The sequence below is a fragment of the Micropterus salmoides genome, unplaced genomic scaffold, assembly GCF_014851395.1.
Source record: "Micropterus salmoides isolate LMB-PRFRI ecotype aquatic unplaced genomic scaffold, ASM1485139v1 Ms_hic_scaffold_2, whole genome shotgun sequence".
Classification (NCBI taxonomy): Eukaryota; Metazoa; Chordata; class Actinopteri; order Centrarchiformes; family Centrarchidae; genus Micropterus; species Micropterus salmoides.
In genome coordinates this window covers 50,724,448-50,736,779 of record NW_024041150.1, presented here as the reverse complement: position 1 = coordinate 50,736,779, position 12,332 = coordinate 50,724,448, and the positions used below count along the sequence as shown (strand labels likewise).

The window sequence follows — 12,332 nt, the reverse complement described above, 5'->3', positions numbered from 1 at the left end:
AGGCTGAAAAATGTACTCCTAACATACTGAACAGTGGGTGGTCCTGACATGAAGTCGAACAAATGCACTCACGGTTCATATGTGCAAATAAACCATATTGTTTCTTGCTGAGAGCAAAACCACACAGCCAGCAAAGTGCCCAGCACAGAGGAAGGAGGTGGGTTCGACTGCTGCATCACTGTGCGCTACAATGGGGCCAACATCTCATCTGATCCGTGAGTACAATGTGTACTTTCTACATTTTAAACAATTTCATTTACAGCATGTTGGCGAAGAGTGGAAGAAACAAGATGTTAGTGATCATCACAGGAAAAACATGCAACATAGAGGAATTAATGCAGCAAAAAATGCAACACATATGCTGACCAAAGAGGAATTCTTCGGTCAGAAAATGTTTGTTGTTCCAACAAAAAAAGTAGAGAAAGAAAATTCAGGCATTTATATAAATCTCATTTAACAGGGGGTGCAATACTTTACTTCAACTTTTAAACTTCATAAAATGTCACATTTAATGAACAATGCTGCAGACAAACCTCAGCAGTGACACTCTCATCCTGCCACAAAACACATCCTGCCTCCACAAGATGATTGTGTCGATGTGTTTACAGTTAAAGATCAGTAACAGAGCTTTGGTCACTCCAGGTTTCTCCCTTGATCCACTATTAGCTGATAATTGGTGTTTAAAGCAAAAACTCACAATAATTTGTTGAACGCAACTAAATTTGGATTTACTGTAAACAGATACGTTTTTATTTCATTTTAGTGCCAAGTTTACATCTTCAGAACCGTTTCTGAATGTTTAATTATTTTAGGTCTTGTGATTTAAACTGAATGTTCATTGTGAATCTCAAACCAACCAGAGTCTCATTTCACTTCAGTGCTGATGTTGCTGCTGTGCTGCACAACAAACCAAGGTGAGTTTGTATACGACAAGTTAAAAGTGTGTAAAATAAAAGTGCTCCTTCACATTTAATACCACAAAACACACACCAAGAGCTTTCATGTGTATGTTAAATATGAAGCTACAGCTAGCAGCTTAGCCTATCATGAAGACTGGAAACAGGGATACAGCTAGCCTGGTTCTGTCCAAACGTAATTAAACCTACCAGCTATATAATGTCATATCTGGTTTGTTTAATTGGTTCAATTGGTTTGCTTAAGCTGGACTCTTGAATTGTGTTTCACAATACATTTCCTCCAGCCTCTCTGACTGTGAGACCGAGCAGCTCTCAGTTTTTCGACTGGACGTCTGTCTCTCTGAGCTGTGAGGAGGACGACAGCTCTGCTAGATGGACGCTGAGGAGGAACACAACCAGAGAAACCAGGACTCAGTGTGGAGCTGACTGGGGAAGATCAGCTGGTTCTTCCTGTAACATCAGCTACATCGTCCCGTTTGACAGTGGAGTTTACTGGTGTGAGTCCAGAGAGGGAGCAACCAGTAACACCATCAACATCACTGTCACTGGTAAGATCAGACTGTGGAGTTAGTGTTGATGAAGCTGTGTGTAAATGATGAAATGCTGTAGTTTGTCTCTGTGTTGAGGTGGATCACTGATCCTGCAGAGTCCTGTCCTCCCTGTGATGGAGGGACATGATGCCACTAAGTACTGTAAAAAAGAGACCCCTCCCTCCAACCTCCCAGCTGGTTTCCAGCATGTTTCCAAGTCTGATGAAAGCCTCTACAAGTGTGAAATCAGCCATCATGGAAAGCTTCAAACCAACTCTCTCAAAGGTGAGGAGCTCAAAGATAATTCTCAAAGTGACCTTATTGTTTTCCAAGGTGGACAGAGGTTACGATTTCACTTCTGTGTGTCCATCTGTTAATGTAACCGCACTCAGCTACACTTCACTGTAACTGGCTGGTTCAATCAACCCCTCGACTCTGCGTTGTGTGTTTGGAATAATGAGTTTGAGGCGCTTTTATCTCTCGATGCAGCCGTTTATTATCTGGACAGGAACAGAATATGTACTGGTCAGTCAAACAGTTGGCTCGCTTTAAGCAGCTCACACACAGCACACCACAAAAGAACGGCAAGTTATTTTAGCACCGATGCTGGCTAGTTTAGAGGATTTTGTCGTTACTTAAGCACTTCAAAAAAGTACAACAACCTACTCATAACTCGTCTTATCAATCTCTCCATACGTTACAGTGCACATGTGTTCATGTAGTTCATATATGCAGACATAATACACGATATTTGTAAACAGTGCTGCATTTAGACGTCAGCTTCCACGAGGTACGACTTCCCTCACGTCTGTCTGAATTTAAAAAGACGTCACTGAGGGCTCTGATTGGTAGTATGAATGTTGCCATTTAATCACGCGGGAATAAAATTGTCGTGGAAATTATATTCCTGGTGAGGGGTTGAGCAAAGAATTGAGGTACAACCAACCGTTGAATAAACTGAAGTACTGAAACACATATACAGCTGGTCCAGCTAAGGCGGCTTCAGGCATCTGGCCATGAGCAAAGAGATGCATCATCGAGAATAGTAATAATAATAATAATATTAAAAGATCATACATAAAAGATTAACTGCAAGAGGACACAATTTTCTGTCATAACATTAATCATGTAACATCCCAACAGTTGTGACTAATTATTGGACGTTCCCATGATCTCAGGTGTGAAGAGGCCTTCTGTTTAAACAAAGAAGGTTCTCCCTGTTCTTCCTTCTCAAATGTAAATACTTTTTCTCTCTGGATGGATGTTATTGTTTTTAGAGGTGAAAACCGTGAAACCTGGAGATAATGTCACTCTGCCATGTCAGGCTGCTGATGCCTCCATCAGAGCTGCAGAGTGGACCAGACCTGACCTGGAGCCACCAGAGTACGTCCTCTTTTACAGAGACGGACGCTCAGATCCAACCTACCAGCATCCATCGTTTAAGGACCGGGTGCAGCTGGTGGACAGAGAGCTGAAGGACGGAGATGTGTCTTTAGTTTTAAAGAACGTGAGCAGCAACGACACTGGAACATACGAGTGTCGAGTTGCAACAAGTGGATCGAGACAAAAGAGAGCCAATATTAAGACTGAGCCAATCAGAATCTACCAGCTGGAGGTTTCAGGTGAGTTTGTGGAGGTCAGTGTGTCTGTGTGCCATGTTGTAGCTGCAGTTTATTCCATGTTGATTCTGAGAGTCAAACATGAGGAATATAGAAGATATAGAAGAGTAAATGGAGGCTGTTCCACTGTTCACTCATTTCCTGACTAATATGCACTTTGATCTTCAGGGTCCAACAGCGGAGACGTCGAGGAGGGAAACTACAGACATTACTATGGACTGGGAGCAGCTTTTGTTCTGGTTTGTTTAGCTGCTGTTGGATTGGCTGTTGTCTTGAAATATAAAAGACAAGAAACCAGAACAGCCTGCTGATGATGAAGCTGTGAACGATCCGTTCTTCTGACTTGTCACAGATCCCTTTCCACCACATTTCATATATTCAACATGATTTTGATTCTTTCTGTGGGTGTGAATGTGTTAATCTGGCATTTGAGGGTTTTCCACCATGATGGTCTGGCTCATCAGTGCAAACAAATATTTTTTTCTGTTCATAGATTGCTACCTTTCTTACCAGAAAAGAGCCAAAACTCTGACAATGAAACAAAACTGCCTGACAGTAAACAAAAAGAGCTGTGGACACTGCAGCAGGTGCAACACGCTTCATTAAGCTCCATTTAATAAGCTGCTACTTCAACAGCAGAATAAAGCATTAATAAGGCAGCACAGAGATCTAGAGACAATATAAACTCCACAGCAGCTGCAGGATGTATAAAACATAATTAGGTACATGTAAAATTATAGATTTTTAAAATAGTAATCAAAGAGCAGACTGTAAAACGACTTTGACACAGTAAAGAGAGTAAATGTCATTGGTGGCTTCCAGCCCCAACCTCAGCACTGATGGATCACAGAGACCTTCATGAACAGACGACTCTAGAAAATTGAAAACAAAACTAGGCCAGGACCTCATTTGACATTAAGAATAGACCTGTGGTCAAAGCACCCGATGCAACTCAGAGCCACAGTCTCAAATCTGCGGAGAATCTACAGACGGGATCATCACTAAATAGGACAGCTGGTTTAAGTACCTACTGATTTATTTCTACTGTTGTACAATTATTTTACAAGTAAAGTATTTAAAACTTCATAAGCATTTCAACCTTAATGCAATGCATGCTGGGAACTGAGTAATGAAGTAAATGATCATTTGGAAATTTAGTCATTGAAATTTATTACGACACACCATATAAACATGAAACTGAAAAAACTGAGTTAATAAAAGAAATATTGACTAAAAATAACTTATCCTTTCCTCTGGTTTCTCTATAATAGGGCTGTCCTCGATGAAGGATTTATATATTTGAATCAGAATTGTTGAGTCTTGCCTATAGTTGTCTGATGGTCGAGTCATGTGTATGTTTTTGCACAGACATTGTGTGCGGGGGTGGGGGGTTAACACAAGGAAGCTCTGCTTTCATCCGGAGAAGCTGCAGAGCTGCAGTCTCTATTCACGAGTGTCTGCTGTAACTTACACTGTACATTTCCAGCTAAACTGAGACTTATTGTTTGCCCGTTTTCCTCTGCTCGCCATTCACCGGTCTTGTGCAGAGTTTTGCATGGATGCCCTGCAGCCGACAGCTGCGTGCACGTCGCGGCTCCTCGCTTCATCTATTTCAATTCATCCTATTTAAAAACTATATAATATTCTTTGTGTGGTTCATCAATGGTGATGAATGATTCGAATGTCCTGCCAGGTGCGGGCAATTCGGCACAACACCGGTGAAGTTTAGGCTCTGTCTCTACAGCAAGTTCCTCTTCTGCCACTACACACTCTCACACCCATAGACACTACCTCCACACATGCGCACTGACCCCCGATTTTTAAGGGTTCTGGTTCCAATTTAGGATTTATTCACACACTAAACATTTATTTAAACCCTTTTATCTTTTGAAATGTTTATTTACAGCATTATATGTTGAAATTTATATTGCAATAGGCTGTATATCAACTTAGGTTGTCTAAATATTTAACTTTTAAAGCTGTTGAAGTTGTTTTTCTATTTTTATATTGTATATAAATGTATATTGAAAACTAGCAGGTTCTGTTTTGTGTGAGTTGATGGTTTCTTGTAACTCCATTGCATTAGGTAAAATTTCATGAAGATCTTTTTGTGTTCTAACTGTGACTTTCTGTTTCTGTCAATCTAAAAGTAACAATAAACTGTATGTGAAGCCTGAACTGTTGATTCCTATGTCATTACCTGCAACAGTAAGTGCATCGAGTCCACAACACACCACTGAGCTCTTTTCAACTTGTTACTCATTTTTAACAATAAAATAAACATAAATGTATGAAAAGTAAAAGTCATTATGATAATACCCCACTCAGATGGTTGTATCATATATGGTACAGTGATTTTCCCTGATGTTGGAAGATTAATCTCTGAGTGCATCATGTTTTATGTAAAATCTTAATTGGCAGAGGAACCTGTAACTGCAGCTGATTAAATAAAAATGCTCAACTACACATACTTATCATTCTCCTTAAGTACAGTAATTGAGTTCAGACCTGTTAAACCGGTTGATGCAGATCTGAGCTGGAAATTAAACCTCAACCTCAAAAAACACCTGAGCTTCCAGGTATCAGGCTACACCAAGGCAAGTGTTATGTCCTCAGAGAAACTCTCAGTCCAGTCTGACTTTTCTTTCAGATCAGATGTAACCAAGTGTCAAAAACAATCATTCACCTTCCTTTAATCTGTAGCTGAGAGATGAAAGTGTCTCAATATGCCTGCCAGGGCCTGTCCCTGTGATCAGAGAACAAAATGGCACGGCATTTAAAGGGCAGAGTGTGGTATGAAGAAGCGCAGAGCTCATTTTAACTTCACAATCCCCCATGTCTGAATCAGGATGTGGCAGTCGTCCCTCGTGACTGTGGGCAGGTAGAAACTGATGAACACGACAACAGACCAGGCACGTGCACACATAGCCATCAAAAGGGACTTCAGCACCTGCCTTTTTTCTTCTTCAAGAGAAAGTGCCCTTTTATCTGGATTACTTTTTACTTTGGAGTTACTGATGCCCTCTCTCTCTCTCTCTCTCTCTCTCTCTCTCTCTCTCTCTCTCTCTCTCTCTCTCTCTCTCTCCCTGCATCTCACTGCGCAGCTCACAGACAGACAGCTTCTCTCCCAGCAGTGTTTTTCTTGGCTTGTGTGGAGGTGAGTGGTGATGAACAAAAGACTAAACTACCAGTGCCTCCAGTTTACCGCCAATTAAACAAAAGACAAAAGATAATACAGGCTAATAACGTCATCACAATCGCCACATTGACATGCAAATTAGGCGTTAACTAATTAAAATGCGTCAATTTGCACACATTTGACAAGTCACTGCAGGTAAATGTGATAAAGACACCACAGAACTTCCCCAGTTAATGACTTGCATCAAGAGTATTTTCCTCTGAGATGTGCTGTGTAAATATGCAGATTAGCTTGTTTTGGTTAATATAGAATAAATCTACAGATGCAAATAGACCGAGGGTATTAGGCTTTAAACCAACACCATCTAAAGGTGCATTCTTGAAGTTTTATTTCCATTAGAGTAACACGAAGAAAACTCCTCATCTGATAACTCTCTATTCTGTAAGTTTGTTGTATGCTGATAGATCCTTATATAATACAGACAGCCCTCCCTCCCTTGATCTGGTGTACTGCATGTGTTCTCACGTCTGTGTCACGCTGAATTCCTCCCTGACAGAGCAGAACGGAAGCCTGACCTTATTGCTATTCCCAAACAGCCCAAGCAAAAGCAAAAATAAAACGAAGTGCTTAGAGGTTTACATGGGATTTATAATTAGTGCATTCTCTTTGTCTTTAGCAAATGATGCTTATTAGTTTTAAAAAGGAAGTACTTTAAAGTCATATTGTCACAAGTTGGTACGACTTCTCATTTATCTCTGAATTTAAAGAGACGTCACTGAGTGGCTGTGTGAATGTTGCTGTTGGAGCTATATTCTTATTTTTGTTTATTTTGGGCTTAAGTTAATTTATAGCCCAATTTATTTCTTTTCTTTTCTGGTTAAAGTTAATTTGGTTTATTTTGTATTTATGCTTTACTTGCATTGTGGTTTGTTGGTCACATGGTGTTATGTTCATTTGCATAAGTAGGTCAAGGTGAGAGGTGCCGCAGGCACGAGGGCATATGGTTTTTTACCAGCGTGAGAGAGGCAGCAGAAATGTCTGTAAGCTTGCTTATGTGTGTGAATAAACCTCCTCAAACTCAGTCTTGTTATGAACATCACTTTGCTTTGGTACCTCTGAACCTGCGTAAAGCCTAACCATGACGTAGCCTCAAGTGGCCATTTGAGAAGTTTGTTATTATTTGTTTTTGTTTAAGTTTATGGACAAATAGCCACTACAGTTGCCATTTAATCACATCAGCATTTTGACACAGCTTCATGTTTCACAACAAGTCTAAACACTGTGGGAGCAAAATCATGTAACTAATTATTGAATGTTCCCATGATCTCAGGTGTGAAGAGGCCTTCTGTTTAAACAAAGATGTTCTCACTGTATCGTCCTGTGGAGTCCTTTTGAAATGTAATTACTTTTTCTCTCTGGATGTTTTTATTGTTTTTAGATGTGGTATGAGTGAAACCTGGAGATGATGTCATTCTGCCATGTCAGACTGGTGAAGCCTCCATCAGAGCTGTAGAATGGAGAAGACCTGACCTGCAGCCAGAGTACGTCTTCCTTTACAAAAGTCGACTCTCAGATCCAACCTACCAGCACCCATCATTTAAGGACCGGGTGCAGCTGGTGGACAGAGAGCTGAAGGACGGAGACGTGTCTTTAATTCTGAAGAACGTGAGCAGCAACGACGCTGGAACATACGAGTGTCGAGTTGCAGCAAGTGAGTCAAGTGAGAAAGCTGTCATTGAGACGGAGCCAATCAGAATCTACCAGCTGGAGGTTTCAGGTGAGTTTGTGGAGGTCAGTGTGTCTGTGTGCCATGTTGTAGCTGCAGTTTATTCCATGTTGATTCTGAGAGTCAAACATGAGGAATATAGAAGATATAGAAGAGTAAATGGAGGCTGTTCCACTGTTCACTCATTTCCTGACTAATATGCACTTTGATCTTCAGGGTCCAACAGCGGAGACGTCGAGGAGGGAAACTACAGACATTACTACGGACTGGGAGCAGCTTTTGTTCTGGTTTGTTTAGCTGCTGTTGTTGGCTGGAAATATAAAAGGAGGAGCCGTGAGCGAATGTAGCCGATGTATTAATGTGATAGTTTGGAGGTTTATAGCTTCCAGTTTGCTCTTCTGTTAATGTTGTGTTGTTTCTTTTATGTGTATACCTGCTATGTATACAGTTTATTTTTGGGGAGTTTTATTTCGTTAATTGTGGGACTTTAGCTTTGACCTTGGACACTTTGGTAACTGTGGGGAGAATTGAACAAATAAATGAAATACAACAGACTGCTGTCTTTTGTTTTTATTAAATGATAAATAACAGATACATGAAACCACTATCCACCGGTCCAGAGATCTACCACCGAGGGTTGGGTTTCCAACCAACAAACAAATGATGATGAATGTTTCTGCTGCTGCCTGTTTGTCCTCTGACTGCAGCTGTTCTTCCTCTGAAGATCAGTTTCTAATAAAGTTAAATAATAAGTAAATGACTGACATGGTGTTGCAGGTGTGGATGTGACTTGGAGCCATAGTTTTTCATATTGTGGACTCTGCAGCAGCCTACACTACACACTTTTGATGCACCGTTACGCAATAGTTTCTCTAGTCTGACCTCATACTGATCTTCTCATTATACTTCCTAACAGTGCTCATGCTGAAGACCGTTTGTTCATCTGAGCTTTTATGTCCCCACCACTTTTCAACACAAAGTGACGTCCTTTCAAATGTCTGTCTCTGAGCAACAGTGAATCCCAACACAGCTGACTGTGTACTGGCCTGTCAGTGGTACTTTCAGGGACAAGATGTAAGTTTGAAACACCACAAAGGAACTATCAGGGGGGACACAGCACATCTGAGTTACAATCACATTAATTCAATTTAGACTCCTGTAAGGGAAGACATTTCAGCATTTAGCAGTGAATCAATATGATCATTTAGCTTTCTGTCTTGCTGAGAATATCAGCAAGCAAATAGCAAAGTGTTTCAGTGTCAGTGAGCAGGAAAAATAGAGAAATAGTGTTTTTGTCAGGGTGTCTGCAGCTGCATGTGCATGCACGCCATCACCAAAACTGCACATATTGACAGTTTAATTTTATTTCAGTCCTGGTGTGTTTGTAAGAAAAGAATCAGTCTGAAGTATTGAAGAAAAGAGAAAAAGCACCTTCTTTTTCTGTCGCGTGTTTCCTGGTTGTAACTTGAGACACCGCAGAACCACAACAGAGGAAGTTTACTCGAAGCTGCAGACACTGAGTAGAGTGGAAAACAAAGCCATATATGAAACCGTTTCCTGTATGAACAGTACGTGTCGTCTGAGATAGTTTCTGTCGTGGAAATTATATTCCTGGTGAGGGATTAAGCAAATAATTGAGTAACAACTAACCTCTGTCTTAGAAGAATTTATTAATAAAAGAGAATAAACAGAGAAGTACTAAAACAAATATACAGCTGATCTAGAGACCTGCTGCATGTCTGCCTGTCTGTCCCCGAGCAAAGGGATGCATCATCATTTACACAGTGTAGGTTTCTATGTTTTGGGGAACAGAGATCCTCTCTCGGCCTTGAATGAACAACAAGAGAGGGGAAAACACCAAAACAAACTAACAGCTCAGACCTAAACCCCAGTAAATGTGGACAGACTAAAATAAGGAGTATAGGAGAGGAAAGGTTAAGGATAAAACACAATATATATATCTAGAAGCTATAAAAAAATTAGTAATGACATTAGTAATAATAATAATAGTAAAAGAACATGCATAAAAGATTAAATGTTTAACAGTTTCCTGTTATGAAGCAGATGCAACACATAGACCTTCTTCATGTATAAAGAAAGAGTGCAGAAAGAGGAAGCTGCTCTCTGCCTGAATCTCTGCTGAAAGTTGATTGTGCAATAAGCAAGTGTGACAATAAAACAACAGATCATTTACAGAAATATTTGACTTGTATATAGACATCATGTTGCTCTGTTCATTGTTGCTTTTTAGTTATGTTTATTCTCACCTCTTTGTTCAGCTTTGTTGTTTTTAGCTTAAGTCTGAAACGTCTTGATACTCAGTAACGTTCGGTCGGTTTTCTAATCTCCTTCAAATTAAAAACAGTCACTTTTGTCACCTCACTGTGACCATTTGGATGGATTGTTGATCACACTGTAGACATTATTATGTGGACTGCATGAAGGTGTGTCTGATTTTATTTTAGAAGATTTGTCAGTCACCTTTGTGGTTGAGTCTTTTCCCAGAAACTATTTTTAGATCAAATAATATGTTGTAACTGATCTGAAGTTCCTTCCCTCTTGTTTAGATGCAGACAGACAGGTGCAGTGAAACTGTCACATAGAAACGCTGCAGGAAGCTCTTTGCATGTCAAATATTGCTGCAGCAGGTCTGATTTCCTCTTTCTTCTGTGGGTGTTTCGTGTGGTATCTCACTGCACATTTCTCTGCTGTCAGCAGTGATGATCAAGCATAAAATCATGTTTCTACTTTTGGAGTGAAAATGACCTATGAACAGAGAGAAGCTCCTGTGCTGCCCCCTGCTGTCTGTCTGTCTGCATGTACATGGTGCCCTCACCCAAAGTGCTTTACAAAGTGCGTCTCATCACAAAACAGTCTAAACATATATCTGGTTTTACAGCTGTTTCTAAGGTTCCTGACTTTAGAGATAACTCGGAGCCAGTTGAGAGCAGGTCGTGGTGAATTTTGTTTCTAATAGTTTGAATTTTATCATTAAAGAAGCTCATGAAGTCGTAACTACTGAGAGCTATGGGAATACACATAGATACAATAGAGCTGTGACTCTCTGTCAGTGGTCGAATAAAGAGGGATTCTGTCACTATTAAATGTTCAATTTCAATACCATACACCAGAACAAGGTCGAGGGTGTGGTTAAAACAGTGAGTCGGTTCATGAACACTCTGAGAGAAGCCAATGGAATCTAACAGAGAGATAAACGCAGTACTAAAGCTGTCATTCTCAACGTCCACATGAATATTAAAATCCCCCTAGAATAATAACTTTGTCCGTTTTAAGGACTAAAGTTGACAAAAACTCTGCAAACTCAGATAAGAATTTAGAGTACGGGCCAGGTGCTCGGTACACAAACATAACAAAAAGAATTGGTTGCAGTGATTTCCAACTTGGGTGCGAAAGACAAAAAACAAGACTTTCAAATGAGTTATAGTTTAGTTTAGGTTTAGAGCTGATTAGTAGGCTAGAGTCGAAGATAGCTGCAACTCCACCTCCTCGGCCTGTGCCTCGAGGAGTGTGAGTATTAATATGACTGGGAGGGGTGGATTCATTTAGGCTAACATATTCTCCATCACCAGCCAGGTTTCAGTAAGACAAAATAAATCAACATCATAATCTGATATTAGTTCATTTACTAGTACACCTTTAGAAGAGAGAGATCTGATGTTTAAGAGTCCACATTTAACTCTCCTATTTGTTTGCACTACTGCTCTTGTGGTTTTAATTTTTATGGACAGGTGGTTGGGGTGCAGACACCGTCACTGTGGGGTTTTTGGGTGGGTAACTGCTGAAAAAGAAGGGCAGAGAAGTGTGTTAAACTGCGACTCTGCCTCCTGGTCTCAACTCTGGGTTGTCATGGATTTGGTCCACTAATAAACTTGGCCAGATTTCTAGAAATGAGAGCTGCTCCTTCCCAAGTGGGATGGATGCCGTCTCTCCGGATCAGACCAGGTCTGAAAGTCTGCCAATGATCTACAAAGTCCACATCGTTTGCTGGACACCACCTCGACAACCAGAACGAAGCCAGTAAGTGAACCTTTGGCACAGATTAGTTTGGACTGTTTCCAAAGTGAAGACTGAGCCTTCACGCACATTATGAAAAAGACCCTGAAGAAGCTCGGCGTGCTTTTGGTGGACGTTTCTCTTTAACCATAAAGCACAAAGACTTTTCTGTTTGTCGCTTTCCTTCCTCGTGGACGGTAAGACTGAGGTTTGAAACACGTGTGTGCTCATGAAGCGTTTCCATTATTATCTCCGGATGCTCCCGTCTGCTTTTAAGAGTCCTCTGTTCATATTTGATGATGTTTAAACAACGTTATGAAGAGTTACAGATCGAATGAAAGTGAGTTTTGACTTTAACGTGTCAGAGCCTGAGCATCTGCTCTTGGG

The 12,332-nt window shown here is 40.6% G+C and overlaps 1 protein-coding gene and 1 long non-coding RNA gene across 2 annotated transcripts; both read left to right on the top strand.

Annotated features, from left to right (window-relative positions):
* The first annotated feature begins 97 nt into the window (after nucleotides 1-97).
* On the top strand, nucleotides 98-5,243 carry LOC119912667. The gene is made up of 6 exons (XM_038731954.1): nucleotides 98-215; nucleotides 879-914; nucleotides 1,202-1,465; nucleotides 1,544-1,732; nucleotides 2,725-3,069; nucleotides 3,235-5,243. The coding sequence occupies exons 1-6, from the start codon at nucleotides 191-193 to the stop codon at nucleotides 3,375-3,377; spliced, it is 1,002 nt and encodes a 333-aa protein (XP_038587882.1). The 5' UTR covers nucleotides 98-190; the 3' UTR covers nucleotides 3,378-5,243.
* Nucleotides 5,244-7,773: 2,530 nt separating this feature from the next.
* Nucleotides 7,774-8,483, top strand: LOC119912756. Its single transcript, XR_005446206.1, has 2 exons — nucleotides 7,774-7,982; nucleotides 8,148-8,483. It is a non-coding gene; the product is annotated as an uncharacterized LOC119912756 (long non-coding RNA).
* Nucleotides 8,484-12,332: the final 3,849 nt, after the last annotated feature.

Bases quoted from the DNA above. Each gene is read 5' to 3' on its own strand.
- LOC119912667 (XM_038731954.1), top strand. From the start codon at position 191: ATGGGGCCAACATCTCATCTGATCC. The intron at 216-878 runs GTGAGTACAATG...ATTTCACTTCAG, and splicing joins GCCAACATCTCATCTGATCC to TGCTGATGTTGCTGCTGTGC. The intron at 1,466-1,543 runs GTAAGATCAGAC...CTCTGTGTTGAG, and splicing joins CATCAACATCACTGTCACTG to GTGGATCACTGATCCTGCAG.